This window comes from Lissotriton helveticus, chromosome 11 (genome assembly GCF_964261635.1).
Source record: "Lissotriton helveticus chromosome 11, aLisHel1.1, whole genome shotgun sequence".
Classification (NCBI taxonomy): domain Eukaryota; kingdom Metazoa; phylum Chordata; class Amphibia; order Caudata; family Salamandridae; genus Lissotriton; species Lissotriton helveticus.
The window spans coordinates 534,546,967-534,565,836 of NC_136072.1; the positions used below are offsets into that span (position 1 = coordinate 534,546,967).

Genomic DNA, 18,870 nt, shown 5'->3' on the forward strand with positions numbered 1-18,870 from the left:
TCTAAGAGGCCCGCGTGGTCTGCGCGCGCCTCCCGTAGCGAGTCAGCGCTACCCTCAGCAGCCTCCCCCTCCTTTTCGAGTAGAGTGGTCTCTAATCTGGTGAGTTCACACTCTAGTTGATGTCTCATGTGGCCCTGTGTCCTCAAGCAGTGGCCCCGAATCACCACCTTGTAAGCATCCCACTCTACCTGCGGGGAGGACGCTGTGCCTGCGTTGTCCTCGAAATATTGAGCAGTGCGTGTGAGCATGGACTCGCGGAAAGCCGCGTCTAGTAGCATCGTTGGTTGTAGTCTCCAGGTGGGAATGGGAGGGTGTGGTTGGTCCCAAGCCATGGTTAGGAAGTGTGGATTGTGGTCAGAGTGTGTGCGGCCCATGTATAGTGCGTCAGTCACAAGGGGTAGGAGATCAGTGGATGTCATGAATCGGTCTAGGCGGACATGTAAGTCGTGGGCGCCTGAGTAATAGGAGTAGACACGTGTCCCAGGGTTGTGTGATCTCCAAACGTCATGGAGGTCCCATTGCTCGGCCCACTCCAGCAGTGCCTTCGTGGCTCCGCGTGTCGGAGCGCCAACAGGGGGCGGGGAGGAGCGATCTAATGCAGTATCTAGCGTGCAATTGTAATCTCCACCCAGTAGCCAGGGGGTCGCGTGCCAGGTTGCCATCATCGTAGAGAGGCGCGCCAGGAAGCTTCCCTGGTCAGTGTTTGGAGCATACAGCGATACCAGTACCATCTGGTGCCCATCCAGTCTGCCTTGTATTGCAACAAACCTACCCTCCCGGTCTATCGTAGTGTCCGTAACCGTCCAGGGGATCCCAGGGCGGACCCATATCAGTGCGCCGCGGGCATATGAGGAATAGGATGTGGCATAGAGTTGTCCGCGCCATTTGCGGTGTAGCGCCCGGACCTCCGCCTTGTTCAAGTGTGTTTCCTGAAGTAGCGCTATGCCTATCTTGTGTCGCTTCAAGTACGAGTAAATCTGATAGCGCCTAGCTGACGTGTGCATCCCCCTGATGTTCCAAGTGCATATTCTCGTTTCAGTCAATGTTCCTTTGGGTGTAAGTTCCCCCAACCCCCCCGTCCAGCAGATACTCAGGCAGTGTTTCTCGCTTGGTCCAGGGTCTCCTCCCCAGTACAAAAGTGCCCCAAAGTGTCAGTACAGAGAGTGGTGATCTCCGGGTAAGTAGAAGGGTAGGGAAAGGGATGGAAATACGTGGCCTCAACATGGCAACATAACCTAAAATGCCAAAAGGTCGGCTACAAAACATGTCTCCGTCCAAACGCTCGTATGAGCTCGTAAACTATACAGTTCTAAGGGGTTCTATGTGGCTTAAGTTGTAACAGTACAAATAACAGTATAGTCCATGGTGAGTGCAACATCCCTCCCGGGTAGGGTCGGAAGGCCGTTGCCGTCTGGCGGTTGCCCAGATCCTGCCGCTCTGCGCGACTATAGCAGCCCACCAAGCATCCAGGTGTAAGAGTAGGGTTTTCAGGGGGGGGATCTCTCACCTCAGATAGTCTAATTGTCGCCGGTCGGCGCGTGGGATGCTGCCAATTAGGTGATCAGTTCTCAACAGTAAGTGGCTGGGCCATGAGTACACAATAAGCACAATACCTGGTCGGAGTCCAATGTCCCAAGGCAGTCAGGGCCTAGCAATGTGTAGCTGCTTAGATCTCTTCTCACAATGGGGGCTTGCAAAGTCTTCGCGCAGACACGCTGTGTCCATCGCGTGGGAGCATGAGTTTGTGTGGGTCACTCAGCCAAACAGGTCTGCAGTCTGTGGCGTGACGTCCGGGAGATCGTCAGTGTGCTGGGAGTCTTGCAGACCATATATTGCTTCCTCATCGCTCGGTAGAGGCGTTGGGCTGGCGTCCGGGGCAGGGGACGGAGTTGGGGAGCTGCTGATTTCCACTACCTTGCGGAGGGCGTCTTGTTGTTCCTGCATCATCTCGCTTGCAGTTGGGGAGCGTGCTGGCGATTCTCGTGTTCTGGGAGGCGTGGGAGCCCTGCGTCGTCGGCGGCGCCGTCGCGCCCCTCTCGTGCGTTCTGTGGTAGCAGTCCCTTGCGCTCGCCTAGGTACATCAGGCATGTTCTCATCTAGCCAGGCCTCAACTTCGTCAGAGTTCGTAAAAAAGTGTGTTCTATCTTTTGCTACCACCCGTAGCTTGGCAGGGAAGAGCAGCGAGTACTTGAGTCCAGCTTGTCGCAATCGTCGTTTCACTTCCAGGAAGGAGTGTCTTTGCCTTTGGACTTGCACAGTATAGTCCGGAAAGAACATCACTGTGGTGTTGTCGATCCGGATCTCGCCTAGCTTCCTGGCTTCCCGCAAGATCGTGTCGCGGTCTCTGTAGTTGAGGACTCGAAGGATTATTGGTCTGGGGTTCGAGCCAGTGGCTAGGGGTTTCATGGGCACACGGTGGGCACGTTCCACCACAAAGTGAGGCGACAGCACGCCCTCTGGCAGCAGTTCACGTAACCAGTCCTCCACTCTCTACGTGGGGTCCATCCCTTCCCATTTCTCCGGAATGCCCACTAAGCGGATATTGTTCCTTCTTGCCCGCCCTTCTGCATCCTCCGCGCGGTCCTCTAGAAATTCCACCCTGTTGAGAAGATCCTGTATGTGTTTGTCTGACTGCGACACCTTCGGTTCCATCTTTGTCACCGCACCTTCCAGCACAGCGGTGCGATCCTGCAGTTTCTTGTGATCGGCCCTGAGGTGGGTCAGATCAATCGCCACACTGTCTATTCTGGTTTCCAGAGAAGTGCGTGTCTGTTGTAGGGATTCCTCCATCCTTTCCATGGCTGCCAGGACAGAGTCCAGCTTCGACGCCACGTGGTCAGCGTCCATTTTGGATTGTGCTTTCGCCGTCTTCCCCTTCACCGACGCACCCCCTGTTCCGGTGCGTGTCTTCACCCCGCTAGACATGGGGCAGGCTGCGCGTGCAGGCAGCGGCAGGGACGATTCCCGCAATCTGTTGTGAGGGCGCAGGGGAGTAGGCGAGTCCACAGGCCGCGTCCGAGGTGCGTTAGGCCATGCTGACCAGCAGTGCGATGTTCTCGGCGCTTAGCCTTGTGCGCCGTTCTCTCTTGCGCTCGGGTCTTGTGGCTTCGCAGGTGGGGGGGGAGTGGGGGGGCGGGGGGGGGAGCTCCCCGTACTAGTGTCCGGTCGCTTCGGAATGCCACTCCTGAGCGGCCCGTGAGTAGGCGTTATCTTTAGCAGTTCCGTGATCGCCAGCAGGAGAGTAGCGTCCCCTAAGCAGAGAATGGGCAAGTCTCCCCAGGCCTCGCGGTCTCATCCGCTCCCCCAGGCCCGTCGTGGTGGTCCCGTTATGTGCGCAATAGGGCAGGCGTCTTGGGTCTGATGGTATGCGGGACAGAAGCTGCAGTAGGTTCAGGGCGTCAGTCCTGCGTCTGTGGCAGATAGGCCCCGGCCGTCCCCGCCGGGTCGTTGACAGGGCGTCCCTCCAGGGCGCGTTGCGGCAGGTGTGTGAGGGCGCAGGCGGCCTCTGTGAGTGGCCGTAGCTCGTTGCGGTCCTCGGCGCGTTGCGTCCTCCGCTGGGGGGGCGGGGGAAGAGGATCCCCCGGTCCGGGAGTCTGTCGCGTCTCCGCGAGGTCCTGTGGGTGCCTGAGCCCTCGGGCGGCGGCGCCGGCCAGAGGCAGTGCACGGGGCAGGAGGGGGAGAAGGAAGGGGGCTCCGCTCACCTCACAGCGCCGCCGCACTGCCCCAGTGTCGCAGCTCCGTTGTCGCCTCCGGTCGCCGGGTGGTCACCTCCCCGCCTCTGCGTCTTCTCAGGTCCGTCTCCGCCAGGTCTGATTCACGCCGAAATCCGGCCGCCCCCGGCCCGCCGACACCCCCACCAAGCCCCTCCAGAGCTGGGCGTATGGGATCGGAGGTTGTGGCGCCTCGGGGATCAGCACATCCGCCGCCGTCTATGCCTGCCAGGTGCCAGGTCGTTTCCAGCAGGCCGCGGCGTGCGGCCTAGTGGTTCTCAAGGGGCCGGGGCCGCGGCCTCGCGTGATTCCAGTCCCAGCGTCGTTGCAGCCAGGCCGGCCGCCGCGGCGCTCTCGGCCCCGGTGCGGAGCTCCTCGGCCGATCCCACCAGGAATCGTTTCGCGTGTGGGCAAGAGTTGCGGGCAGGTCCGCCAGCAGTTTAAGGCCAATCAGGGCAAGTTTGGTCGGAGAAATGACCCGGGGTAGGGGAGCTCAGGCAGGAGCTCTACCCAGGCACGTCTTCCTCCATTGCGCGCTAAGCCACGCCCCCCGTCAGACTTAGGCGGTCTATGTTGTCTCTGATGTACTGTAATATCATTATTTCTGAGCCACAGTTTCTGGTAATCAAAGCATGTCTTTACAATAGCTATGCAATGATGATTTCCTTTTATCTTCCACAGACCCTGTCTCTCTGCCCAGTCTGTGACAGTTTCAGTTTAGTCTACAATGCCCAACCCACCACCTGTGTCCTAGGTTGCTCTTGATCTTCAATGGGAGTCCAATACTTTTCTAGCTGTCTTTCCACCTGTTGCCATAACAAGAAGTCGGTGCAGTTCAATAATGTTTCTGCTCCCCTGTAGTTTTCACGCTGAACACTTTGACTGTCTCAGCTTTCTTGCAGGCTCTTAGTCTATTTTAGCATCTTTCCACTGGTCTACACCACTAATCTACACCAGTCCATGGTGGTCTTTTCCCGTGATCATGCTCTGTCTTCCATGCACCAGTCGCTCCCTTGTCAATGGAAGTTCATGTCCTATCTTAAACCCTGTTGCCCATCTGCACTGCTGTATCTGAATCATCATCTATGGCAAACTACAGCACAATCACATCTCTATATCCTGTGCTTGTTTGCTGGAGTGCAAAGGGAGGTCCAGGATGTGTGTAACCCTGTTGATCGCAGTGTGTAACCTGCAAGTCGTGACAGGTATCCTTCCAAGGTTAATACATTGATTTGGGTAATCAAAGCCGTTATGTACAGAACTACCAAACAGCAGAAAACACACTACAAAGTGCTATACTAAAACACAAATTATAACGTCATTTGACATACTGTCCGACCTGGTATCATTAGACATTACTTTATTTGGCATAGTTACTCCCTTTCACAGTTATATAAAAAGTTTTTGTGAAACACACAACTATTTGTTTTTGATTCAATCAACATCATTATTTTTGTGGTTTCCAGATGGTGAAAACTATGCTGAATCACATTTCCACTCAATATTACATCTGTTCACTATAATGTCAAAACTTGCACCCATCGCATTTAAATAATTTCTATAGTTTGATATAGAAGAGCTTATGAACATTGCGCATCATAGTCTTGCCATGATATACACCTAGGTCATCCGACTTTATCTTCCTGTACCTCAGTGCAGTTATCTGTGCAAGTGCATTTAGAAACCCAAGTGCTCTGATCACCATCTCTTCAAGGCCCTTTTTCTAAACTGTATGTCAAAGAAGAGAATACATTTTTATTGTAAGAAAGCCAAATAAAATAGCCCAGTCAATGCTTGCTGAAAGATGAGTTAGAAAATAATGCCTTCCCAAGACAGAAGCAAATGGCATGTAGAAGCATTCCAATTTAACAATGGTTAGAGCAGAAATACCCAATATTCATTGTCTGTTTTTTTTTTTGTAAAGTGTTTTTATTAAGAACAAGAATAGGGCATCTGAAAGACAATTGATTCATATAACAAAAAAGAAGGCAATGCAAAGCAGAAGACAATATCAGTACAGTTCGTAGAGTATTCCAATCACATTGTTCCAAATCCATCGGTACATTCTCCCAACCCCCCCACCCCCCAACAATCAGAATCGCTACCTTCATCTGGCCTCGGTGGATCACACAAATGTCCCCTGTATTAATTCCAGGCACCCCAGATCTTATCCCATTTTCGGGGACAACCCCGGTGCAGATATACCACTCCCTCTGCCATCATGGCCGCATCCAAATCCGCGCACCAATCTTTCAATTTGGGAACCTCCTGAGCACCCCAGTATTTGGCGATATTGCGTTTGGCAAACATAATGCCTAGCGTCACCCAGTCCTGAGCAGGGTGGGTAAGGTCGTTAGGGTCCCAAATATTTAGTAAACATTCATTGTCTGTTGTGAATGATGGATTAGGCAAGTCATTAGGCCCACGGGGTTATTTACTTCAACAGCTACAGCTTTTATTACAATATTTGGTGAAATGGCAAAGTTCACAGCATGTGGTGCATGCATCTGCAAATATTTGTGTGTTTTGAAACCGTGGAGGTCTGAAATGCAAGTATTTAACTTATGCCCACAAACAACAAGAATTTCTATCTCTGCTATCTTTTAACATCAGATACCATTATTTTCTCTATATGTTTGCATACTGTTAAGAATATTATGTTATGAATATTATTTGAACATTTTTACCAAGAGACTGTTAATTCTCTAATGCTCCCTCCAAGTCTTACATAATGTGTGTTGTTTTATTTAATCCTGTCTCCTATAGTCGTATCCCAAATATCTCAAAGTGACTGTGAAAAAGACAAATTTCCCAATCATACATCCAAGATGATCGCAAAGTGAACTTATGATCGACTACTGTTATGCAAACAAGAATATCTCAAACTAGCAAGGAAAAACTAACTTGTAAGCGGGAACCACACAGTATTTTTGATTTTCACTCATACGCAGATGAGGGTAGGCAATTGCTCTCAGTAGGGAATCCAGTAGGAGGCTACAAGAACATACCAATAGTGAGAGCTAGATAATCAAAACAGTGAATTCAGTAGAAAGTTTAAAAACACAAATTTACATATATAAAGTGGGAGAAAGAGAAAAGGAAATTGGATTGTTGGTCCATGAGAGCATTTGGGCAATGCCCAATCATAAATATTTATGGTCACTCAGATGATCTGAAGTCTTATCTAGCCACCTTTGTCAGATTGCTCCACAACCTCAGGATGATAACAGGGGAGACACGGACCATATCGGATAGGCTAGGACAACACATTCAACCCTTCAGACATACAGTTTGGGGATCCTTAGAGCCCCTGTGCATGAGGGCTCTCTAAGAATGTTGGGGCCCTGGAACCAAGCACCGCTTGTCTCCAGCAGGGTGCTGCAAGTGAATAACAGGCTCTACATCACACTTACAGTGCCGTTCACAGTGTAGAGACTGTTGCCCAGTAAGTCAATATGTAGCTTAAGGCCTTTGCCATCATCCTGCAACCTGGCATGCAGCATGAATTGTAACCAAGAGCCAAGCAGAGCAGCAATGGTGTGATGTGAAGGCAGCCAAGAGGGGAACACTGCAAAGCCTTCTAGGGTAAATATTAGAAATTACAATTTTAAGTTGTTGCACATCCATGTAGCATGTTGTGCATATCCGTGGTACAATGTTAGCACCAGCATAATGGCAGTAATTCTTGACGTATTGTGGGCATCTATTGCATGATGGTATTCACTACTGGTGTAACGCTCGCCCCTGTTCGATAGTGCCAATTCTTGACGTTTTGTGAGCCTCCATAGCACGATGGCCCCAGTCCTTGGCAAAATGTTGGCCATGGCATAAGGCTGCCAATTCCCGATATGTTGAGGTCATCCAAGACATTAAGGTGCCTGCTGCTGGTGTAATGCTAGCCCTGGCATAACAGTGTTAATTCTTGGCATTTTACAGGGATCCATGCTATGAGATGGTGATACAGGGAATGCCAGACAAATCTATTCATGTGTGTCATTAATACATGTGAGACCTTGAGGAAAATGACTAACTAGTATTTGAGCACCAAACACGTAGTAACTAAAAATTAAAAGATGGCATTTCGGGGACAAAATTGTGTTTTCACTAAACTGATAGTGTTTTGTTTTGGGTTTACATTTTGAAAATACATAGCTTTAAGTTGACAGAAACCTACGCTTTTTCTTACACTGAAAAGCTCATGTTTGGGGACAGAAATAGCTGAATGTTAAAATATAACTGTAAATCAGATACTTTTCGTGTCCAAGACCCTAGCCTGTATGAGGTAGAGCAATCCATTACCAGTCTGAGCCCATAAGGTCATTGTAACCTGAACAACAGAAAAGCTGTTGTTTAAGCCTGGTAAATTTGTCTAGCATAGACGAGTACTGACTAGATTGTAAGATTTGTTTATTCATTTATTTATCCAAGAATCCCCTTCCGAGGTAATTTTCAGTCCTAACCTTAGACTGAGAATCAATAAGAAGTGAATGGATGGGGAAAGTAAAAGAAAGACAAATTTAGAATTAGAAAATGACGCTATGAAGATTAATATGACCATTTTCTGAGCTAGCCATGGCACCAACGGTTTTAGGCAAATTTAGGGAAGCTGTGCTAAAGAGTTCACTGTTTAGAACGATATTCTTAAACTTTAATTGGCATGGGTGTGTCAATCTTCCTGTGAACACAATCAAAATATTAAAATTATTCTTCATGAGGGCCTGTTCAGTGCCTATGGATTTTAACAAATTCATGCTAAAATTGTTCTGCATCCTGACTTTACTCCAGGTATGGATACGGCGGCTTTTGCGAGATGGCGGCCCTCGGGGTGCCGCTTCCTAGATCACATGTATTCAGCTGAGGGAATCATTCCCTTCTCCCAATTCAAGCAGGAATACGACATGCCAGAGTCAGAGAGACTGCATTACCTACAAGTACGACATTGGGCGCTCAATGACCAGGTCCGCCCCAGGCGGATAGACACCTCTTTCCCTAAGAGCACTGGCTTATCACTCGCAAGACAGACAAAAAACTGATATCAGATTTATATAGGATGCTACAGGTAAGATTTGCTCACACCTACAGCTCCGGGAGAGCGCGTTGGCAGAAGGAATTGGGCAGATCACTCAGCCATAAGGAATGGGAGGGCATATATTATAGGGTCCGACACTCTGCATACCACATGGGCCTCACGGACACCCTTACTAAGATCAAAACCTATTGGTACTACACTCCTGAGCGTATCCATGCCATGGACCACACTAGGGACGCAGTATGTTGGAGGGGCTGTGGACAGGTGGGCACCTTGGTACACCTCCTTTGGGACTGCGTTCACCTTCAAGCTTATTGGAAACAGATATTGGACGAAGAAGACAGGCATTTCGACACCGAGATCCCAAGATTCCCCTCATATGTTCAACTGGGCCTCCCAAACCCTCTGACTTACTCACTGCGCTCACGCAGAGGCCGCCTGATAGCTATAGCACTGGGTTCAGCAATGCAAAATATACTCTCCCACTGGCGGACAGCCCATATTCCAACTTTTAATGGCTAGCTCCATCGCCTGTGGCAGGTCTTGGGTATGGAAAAGCTTACGTTGACCATGGCCGGAGAGGGAGCTAAGTATGTGGAGCTGTGGCAGCCCTTCTTGTCCTTGTTGGCCTCTGAATTCAGGGAGGTTACTTGTCATCGATACCTTTGCTTGCTGCGTCCCTCGGAGCCGATACAGGAGGTGCAGGACCGGAATGTATGAATGGCTTAGATGGTACAGAAGGTGGGCTTGGAACACAGGTGGAGGGTGGGGGTAAAGGGGGGGGGGGGATCTCTTTCCTGAAAGTTTTTGTTTGTTTGGCTCGATCTTGCACACACAATATCTTTCGGCATTGGCACAATCTGTTCTAATGTGGATGGACTTCGTCTGTCTTGCAAGACTTGGACTTGGCTTTGGTAAGCGATACCAAAGCCAAATGACCAAATCTGCATGTAAGTTTGTCATGTGTGCTGTAAACTCTTTCAATAAAAAAGATTGAATACTAAAATTGTTCTGCAAAATGTATCAATCTGTCCCAATTTCTTTGAAATTTCCCCAAAGGGTAAAAAGTATGCATGTACTCAAATACAGATTTAATCACAGAAACAAACTCATGCAAGCTACTCAAATAAAATTAATCACAGAAAAGGACACAGTGCCAAGAAGGGAAGTAAGTTACACTTACTTCTTCATTATCTGGATCTCTAGGCACCAGCGTTCTTTGTTCCGTGGACTAAGTTCCTGACGGCACTGCTTGATTGCAATTTCTTCTTTAAGCTCCTGAAAAGTTATAAAAAGAAAGAGTTAGCACCACCATTTCAAGACTACAGCAACTATAAAACAGACCTGCCTTCTCCATTTGTGTAGGTTTATTAGAGGTAAGACACAATGTCTGAAAAATTAGCACCTTTGCATGCCCCAGTAGAGCAACACTCATGTCCATGGAATAGCTCTCCTTTAAAATTAACCTGCTCAATGCAAATCTTAATTTTTTAGGGGAAAACACCCATCTAAACCCAAGCACACAAGAGACACCTCATGATCCCTAAGGGAAGAGCATACCTCCAAATCCAACACACCCAAAGCCACACAACTATTTACAAAGGATAGACACCTTTACAATCTCAGCCTCACCACAGTCACATCATAACAGACGCATGCTAAAAACAACACTATATGACCTTGTCTCTTTGCAACTAACAACTGCATTGGATAAAACCACTTTCAACGTAACCCTTCAAAAACAGATTCTAATGTGCGAGAATTCAACCTTACTATAAAAAGCATACTATTAAACTACGGAAACTCTAGTATCTACACCAGCCAACAAATAGAAAATTTTAACTGGCTCTAATCTATACCTAGCATTGCAATTAGAACTCATGGTCAATTCCTCTCAGCCTGTTGAGGCTCCTAAGAAGAATACTTAATCTTCTTGGATTCCCACAAAGTATACAGTCAATCATCCCACTTGGACCCTCCAAACTCGATTCCGCTAACTAACTACATCTTGAGTCACCAGCGCAATAATAAGAGTACACCCTCACTGGTCTCCTCGAAGCCATAGTTTGAGAGCTTTACATGGTCTGCTGTTACCAACTCACAGACATATGTCTTTGAAACTCTCTGCATCATTTCACGGGGCCATAAATGGCATACTACTGCACTTCCTGCAAAAATTATTCTAAATACCCAATGCCAGGGGAAACTGGTGATTCAAATAAACAAGGTAACTTAATAACCCCGATTTCCAGAAACTATGAATGGAAAGAGGTTTATGCCTACAGAGCCAGTTGTGACTCCTCCATTAAACATCTAACGCTTACCTCCACCTCTAAGTGTGGCAGGCGAACCATTAAATTCCCATCAGTTTACAACAGACTCCTGCTGTGCCAAACTCAAAATGATACCCTATGTAACCATGTGGGCTTCTATAGATCTAGTAAAACATGGCTTTTGCCACCACCCAGGAAGAAACCATAAAAAAGCCTTGATGCCAATATTCCCACTACCTTCTCATAACAAGAGGTTATATCCTTCCAACAAACTTTTTAATATAATTATGCCCACAGCAAACCGTGCACCTACAAAAGAAGGAAACTATACAATCCAAAAAATTGGCCATGGCTCTGATCTGGTCAGTTCTAGCGGAAGAAGCATTCCTTCATCCCCTTGAGAGTTCATAACCACTATTGTGGGTTCCGACAAACAATTCAGTCCAATCCATGGCAAACAAAAATGAATGTGTCCTTGTGTAACGCAACTGGTGCCCATGTAAAGCGCTCAGATACCTGATACCTTCGAGTCAAGTTTGCACTATACAAAACTCCGGCAAAAAATAATCTAGAAACAGTGCATACATGTTGACAGATCATTTTTTTGAATCAGGCCCTCATATTGGAGGGCTTATGGAACACATGGTAACTTTTAAAAAAAGTATAGATCAGCACGTATCATATCTGTTGCACTATATGTCTTCAATTGATAAGTATATGAGTATTCCATCTGCCAAAGTAATCATGCTTGCATGTAGCATCATCCTCCAAGTTTCAGAGAAGACATCAATACACCTCACTGAGGCTGTCCTCAACAAACTTTCAAAACCATTCATGCATATTCCAGCCCGAATCATATTCAGGAAAGAAAATAAAAAGCAGCGCAAGACCACCTTACTAGCAGAACAGTACATTATAAATGCAGGTAACAGAAGCAATGCAGACCTCGGCACACTTGCACCCGTCTAAATCCAACTGCAGACACAACATGATGCCTTTAAGAATAGCACCTCCTAAACCCGAGCACATGAAAACACACAAAAGATAGAACATGTCCCCTACATTGATTACGGCCCAAAATGAAGCATTACAAAACAAAGCAAGGGTCTAATTTTTCTAACCAAACTCAATGACAACAGTCACTTTGACACTAGTCAACGAGAAACCCAGAACTGGTCAGATCAAAACACCTTCACTGCACCTTCATCAAAACTCCACCTTCCAGCACCACTGATTTTGCAAAATGGGATTCTCACCAACTGGTGTTAAAATGGACTGTTGTCATTGTGTTGGGTTAGAGTGCACGTGCTCCACTATTGGCATATTTTACCAACATGCACTCACACACACGTACTCTCTTTTCATGCATTCATGGGGTGTTCCATGAAATGTCACTGGAAACGAAAGAAGGTCATGTGACACGAGGTGGGCCTTAACAGTCCTGAAACAACCATAAAGGCTGCTTAGACTCAGAAGGAGCAATTGGAGCACACAAATGGTAGAAGTGCACTAAACAAACACTGGCAACATAACCTAAAGGAACAGCACTCTTCTAGGTCATACCTTGTCAGGACAACCACATGACCCCTGAAGGAATAGAATTCCTCTAAGCACAATCAGAGCCATAACATGTCCTCCCCCTAAAAAATAGTCCTTCAAACCCAAAACATAATGAATAAATTTACAGTGCTGACTTAGACCCAATCAATGCCACAGGACACTAAAAGGAACACTACTCTTCTTGCCCCGCAGTTAGAGCTATAAGGGGAATGACAAAGCAAATCACCTCTAAACCCAACCAAAGTTGCAACAGGATTTCCTAATATAGTGCCCCTTTAAATCGAACCAGTGCTATCATAACAGGCCGGGAATTCTGATCACTAATCCAAATGCTAACAAACAAAACAAAGCGGACAACCAGCAAAAGCACCTCCCACAATGTTCAATGAATTAAGATTCAGTGCGCTGTCACCCTAGTACCAGCCGCTGAGTGGTACTACTGCCAAGCAAAGACATATCAAGGAAAACAATAAAGAAAGGTGCACCCGATAACAAAGAGACCAAAATCCTCAATCTTATTAAGTTTTCTTTATTTTAAGTTCCTTTATGTGATAAAAACAGTCAACACGTGTTATCTGATTTGATAGTATATGTTAACATTTGTAGGTTTCGGAATTATCATGATTTTATCCTCCACATGGCAAAGTGTGCATAAAAATCCTCAACTAAAGGGGGTATAGTGTTTACCACAACCTCTCATGAGAAGCAACGCTGAATCTTCAGGTCCAGACATGGAATCTGGCGTCACCCTGGGGTACGCTATACCCCCTTTACTTGAGGATTATTATATCCATTTTGGCATGTGGAGGCATAGAATCATGATTATTCTGAGACATACAGACACTGATCCAAATGCTGCACAGTGACATACTTTGGCCCATCCCTCAAAATGTGATCAAGCTGCTTGGCGAACTGCATAATGACGGGCCACGAAAATGGAAGCATCCCCACCTCAAGTAAACACAATGAAACGCCAGTTGAGCCAACTGAACATAGTGCTTATAATATGCAACAAAGATTACTTTAAGGAGCAGCCAGATTCCATCCCCAAACTACAGAGAAAGCACCATAGCAATACTGTGGGAAATATGCATTTCTCTCAGAACACACATTTAAGCAGAAAAATGCATCATGCATGATCAGGTGCATTCAGCTCAACCTTTTCCAGTACCCATGTATGAATGCTACAGTGTAGATATGATAAACATACATGAAATAGATTTTCCGCACCATTCATGAACAATAAAAATGCTGAGATGAGACTCTGTGGCTAGTTGTAATCCACCTTTCTGAAGCTGTGCCCCATTTCCTGCCACTAGATAAAATAGGGTCAGATTTTTACATTTTCACACCAGACCTCAGCTGAAAGCATTGGCCAGTGAATTAGACGACCCAGACGAATTAGACGACCCAGTTTCAAAGGAAAACCATCTTTTACTTTCACAAGTTGCTCCCTCAGTTCAATGCCATGAAGAAGGGAACCAAGGAACACATGTGTGACAAACATGCAGGATTGCACATAACAATCCGAATTAGTGCATTTAGAAAATATCACAAAGTTCATTATAGTCCACCTTTCTCCCCAGAAGCACCAAAGCGAGATCACTGGAAACAAGCATTTACAATGCAATGGTTTTGCCTTTGTTAAAGTTAGAGCTATTGGCATTGCTCTTGACATTATTCTTATTTATGTTTTTTTTAACATAAATAAATGGCATTGTCATTTACAATGCCACTAGCTTTATCTCTCGCAAATGACACCCACAGAGCCCCCCCCACACACACACCCACACAGAGCCCCCCACACACACAGCAACACAGAGCCCCCCACACACACAGCCACACAGAGCCCCCCACACACACAGCCACACAAAGCTCCCCACACACACAGCCACACAGAGCCCTCCACACACCCACACAGAGCCTTCCACACACACCCACACAGCACAAGCAGGCAACAGGGGCACACGGAGGCACAAGCAGGCAACAGGGGCACACGGAGGCACAAGCAGGCAACAGGGGCACACGGAGGCACAAGCAGGCAACAGGGGCACGAAAACGGAGGCACAAGCAGGCAACAGGGGCACACGGAGGCACAAGCAGGCAACAGGGGCACACAGAGGCACAAGCAGGCAACATGGTCATGAAAACAAGCACAAGCAGGCAAAAGGGTCACAAGCATGAATTGTAATTTAGACGGGGCTGAAGTGGAGAACGGTCAGTAGGGAAGTAGTGCGGCTGGTGCAGTGGTACCAGGCCGAAAGGTGAGAGGGGCTGTCTGCACCCCAGTTTGGACAGTTTCCACTACCTAACAGGGATTGGTGGGAGGGGGGCGTACTTCTTGCTTGCTTGCTTTAGGGCTGTTACTTCGGGGACGCAGTGCACGCTGCTGCCTGCTGCCGCCGGGACACAACAACAGGCAGGGAGAGGACAGGCTAGGAGAGGGCAGGGAGGGGACAGGCTGGGAGAGGGCAGGCTTGGAGAGGGCAGGGAGGGGACAGGCTGGGAGAGGGCAGGGAGGGGACAGTCTGGGAGAGGGCAGGTTGGGAGAGGGCAGGTTGGGAAAGGGCAGGTTGGGAAAGGGCAGGCTGGAAGTGGACAGGCTGGGAGAGGACAGGCTGGGAAAGGGCAGGGAGGGGACAGGCTGCTTATATTGATTTTCTGCCACTTCGGTGACCTGCAGATCCACCCGAAGTGTGGCCCCTTGCAGAATTGCGTTAGTTAGAGCCACAAGGCTGAAGAGAGAAAAAAAAAAAGGAGGGGGGTTGGTTGCGGGTCTTAAGCTGTGTGCTGCTGTGCGCCGAACCCCCTGCCTGACGTGCTGGGGGGGGGATATGCAGGGAGAGAGATCGATAGATACATTTATCTGCTTAAACTGCCTTTTTATATATGTTTTACTATAATAATGCCAACATTTTCACAATCTCTTTCTCACTCGATCTTGTTCATCTGCGTGCTTCATGGTTGCCATGCCTCACAAGTGTACCCCATAGTTAGTCTATTATGTATTATTAAATGATTACTGGGACACTGCTCGGAAGCCCGGATGAGTTATCAAGGGAAGTAGCATAGACAGTGAGGTCAACAGAGCATTGGCAGGTTTAATAAAACAGACCTTTTTGCCGAATGCTGCATACTGTTTAAACTTGTCATGTAAAACAAGGTGAGAGTGTGGTGAAAGGGAAGAGTGAGTGACGGGATGAGAGTATGAGCAGAAGAGAGAGGCAGTGAGAGAAGGAGAGTGTGGTGAAAGGGAAGAGTGAGTGACGGGATGAGAGTATGAGCAGAAGAGAGAGAGGCAGTGAGAGAAGGAGAGTGTGGTGAAAGGGAAGAGTGAGTGACGGGCTGCCGAAGATCACACGCGGTCCCTCGCCTCATGATTGGTTTCCCTGTGTCTCACATTACCCAGAGCAGGGCTGCTCCCCAGTGTGAGGGATCGCGGATTGCAGTGGTGCTGGGCGTTTGTGGGGCCCCTCCCCGCCTGCTGCCCCCCCTCCCTGAAGTTTATGCATCTCAGCTGGAGCCGCAGCTTGTCAAACTTCACTCCCCCTCCCTCCTGCACCCCCGCCACAGGCCCTCTCAGCTGGCTCTCGACCCCTTCCCGCCCCTGAGGTGCTACTTGTACACACTCACGGGAGCCAGAAAACCCTCCTCTCAGTTCTCCATTTATTTGTATTTTTTCAGTTTTATATAGCGCGAACTCTGCGGTATTAGAGCGCTCTGTGCATGTGCCTACACAAGGCCAGTGTTTGTTTTAAAGGTAACGGGGAAATTAAATGATGTGCCCAGAATCACGGGCTGTAGAGCCGGCGCCGAGACTCAAGCCTGGCTGGCTCCACAGTTCTCAATAGCTCTATCGTAATGCCTCATCTTCAATCACCCCCCGAAGTAACAGTTCACGCTCACTCTCAGAAACTAGCTCTCCCCAAAGTGTCTCGTTTGCCCTGCAGTTCACTCTCACTCTCACTCTCAGAAACCAGCGAGCTCTTCGGTGTGTAGCTGGCCCTGAATTTCTCTCTCACTTTCAGAAACCAGCTACCCTTTAAGTGTCTCGTTGACCCTCTCAGTCTCAGAAATCAGCTATGCCCTCAGTGTCTCGTGGGCCCTGTAGTTCACTCTCACTCTCAAAAACCGGCTATACTTTCATTATTATGTATGTGATAATATTTGCACATTACATATACCTAATACGCCGTCTAATGTTTGCATGACAAAGAAAAGGCCTGTCCCTCTTTCACCAGTTTTCCCAAAGGGCCAGGATGCCCTTTTGGGTGACAGTGTGCTCTCAATATATATATTGATATATTGATCATCATTATATCGGTTCCACGTCTTTATTAATTTGTATCCATGCAGGGTTCTGCAAGCTTTCCTCAGATGCTTAAATGCTGAAGGTTTCCCTACTTTCTGCCCGTCTGTAAATGAATTTCAAGTTCTTGTGATGTTCAGAGCACTCTTTTCCTAGTCTGCGGGTTTTCTCTTCCATGCTTTGCTAGTTAACTTGAAACAATTTGAAAATTTTCAGCATAATCAAGGGCTGTTGATGCGTCCACACCAGCACCCACCCACAGGTTAGATTTGCATATCTAAGTGTTGCATACTTCTGTTTCCGACATACCTGAACGCGACGCTTATTCCACAGTAAGGTCCTTTGAGCGGTCATTCCTATGCTCCCGAAGTACAGAAAGACAGGGCCATATCAAACTTGCGAAAGCGGGAGGGGGGGGGGGGCGGGAAAGACACGGAAGCGGGAGGGGGGGTTGGGAAAGGAACGGCCAGCGGGAGGGGGGGGGGCGGGAAAGGAACGGCCAGCGGGAGGGGGGGGGCAGGAAAGGAACCGACAGCGGGAGGGGGGACAGGAAAGGAAAGGAACCACTCACCTGGACTTCCTCGGCCGGCGGTCGGCCGCCAAATGGCCCAAACAAACCTCGACGAGGCCAAAAGAGAAAAATTCTCGGGAACGCCCCCGAATCGCGTCCGGCCTTGACGGACAGATCCGGCTCCCAATGGCTAGCCTTCATTTATGGAGCTAGCCAATGGGAGGAGGGGGCGAGGAGGGGGCGGATACCCGACCCCACAGAGAAACATAAGGATTTTGCTAGCGTATGCGTACTTCGTACGCATTTTGCTAGGCAAAACCTAAAAACAAAGAAGGAAGGCCCTACCCTTAAGACAGGGCAGAGTCAGGCCTTCCTAGGTTTAGTGATAATCTTATGAAATCTTATGAAAATCCAGAGACAGAATAACCCTGATACCGCTACAAACAATACTACAAAATAACATAGCTACATCAAGAGAATTTAATCACAGCATACAAGAGGCTTTCCGGGGACAGGTGGCTGTTTGTAGTAATCTAAATAATCATGTCAGATCCTCTGATAAAGCTGCTGATTAAGTGAAAGACTATGCTGCAAAAGCAAAACTGTTTACCAGATATCTCTGGACTGAAAGAAGCCTGATGCTCCCCGGTCAGGCCCAGCACTGCCCAAAGAAGACCTCATTTATACAAGTATGCTTCTGATGAATGAGTGGGTGGTGTATGTAGCCTACCTGGCTAAGTAAGCGAGGGTAAATCACCCAATTGTCTTCATTATTCAATGCTTTTTGCAAAGAAAGCATAAATGAGACATTTAGATAGCATATTACACAGTTAGTCAGACTTCTAATGCAGATGTACTAAGAAGGCCATTAAAAAGATCTTGAAATGAGACCACTTCATCTCTGTAGTCCATCTTACTTTATAGTGCACTCTCCTTAGAACTCTATATCTTGCTAATGAGTGAGGACCCATAATCACCCGATATGGGAATTTTTCGATTTTCACTGTTACAGGCCTCTTCTCCCTGATCCCAGATAGACAGCCTCCACCAGAAGAGACTGTGAAAGAATGCACATCTTAGAATTACATTTTTCTTTCTAGTCTGTAGGCACTTGATGATGCAGCTAGGGTGGGATTGGCAAAGCGGGCAATCGGCCATGGGCTGATGGGCTGGTGCCTTAGTACCTGGGGACCATTTTTTTCTGCCTCAGTCAATTGCCCACAGTGTGTCCTATTGTCTCCCCGGCCACCACTATGCCCACGTCTCTGTGACGGACAAACAGGCCATAGAAACTTAGCACTATGCTTTGAGGCGATGGCACTAAGAATGGGGGTGGGGGGGGCTTGCTGCATCAATGTTGGGAGGCTAACCTGGACCCTGTGGGGCTGGACCCAACTCCAGAAGCAGCGTTCTTCCCCAACTATCCTCCCTCAGCAGGCACACTGAGGCCATGGTGAGCGAGGGTGGGAAAAGTGTGA

General features: G+C 48.0%; 1 protein-coding gene across 1 annotated transcript in view; it reads right to left on the reverse strand.

The window, feature by feature from the left end:
• The window catches only part of IKBKB (inhibitor of nuclear factor kappa B kinase subunit beta), a 543,710-nt gene that overhangs the window by 465,221 nt on the left and 59,619 nt on the right, over window positions 1-18,870 (reverse strand). The window contains exon 3 of the mRNA XM_078666224.1: window positions 9,923-10,017. Coding sequence (XP_078522350.1) covers window positions 9,923-10,017 — 95 coding nt within the window. The remainder of the gene's footprint in view (window positions 1-9,922; window positions 10,018-18,870) is intronic.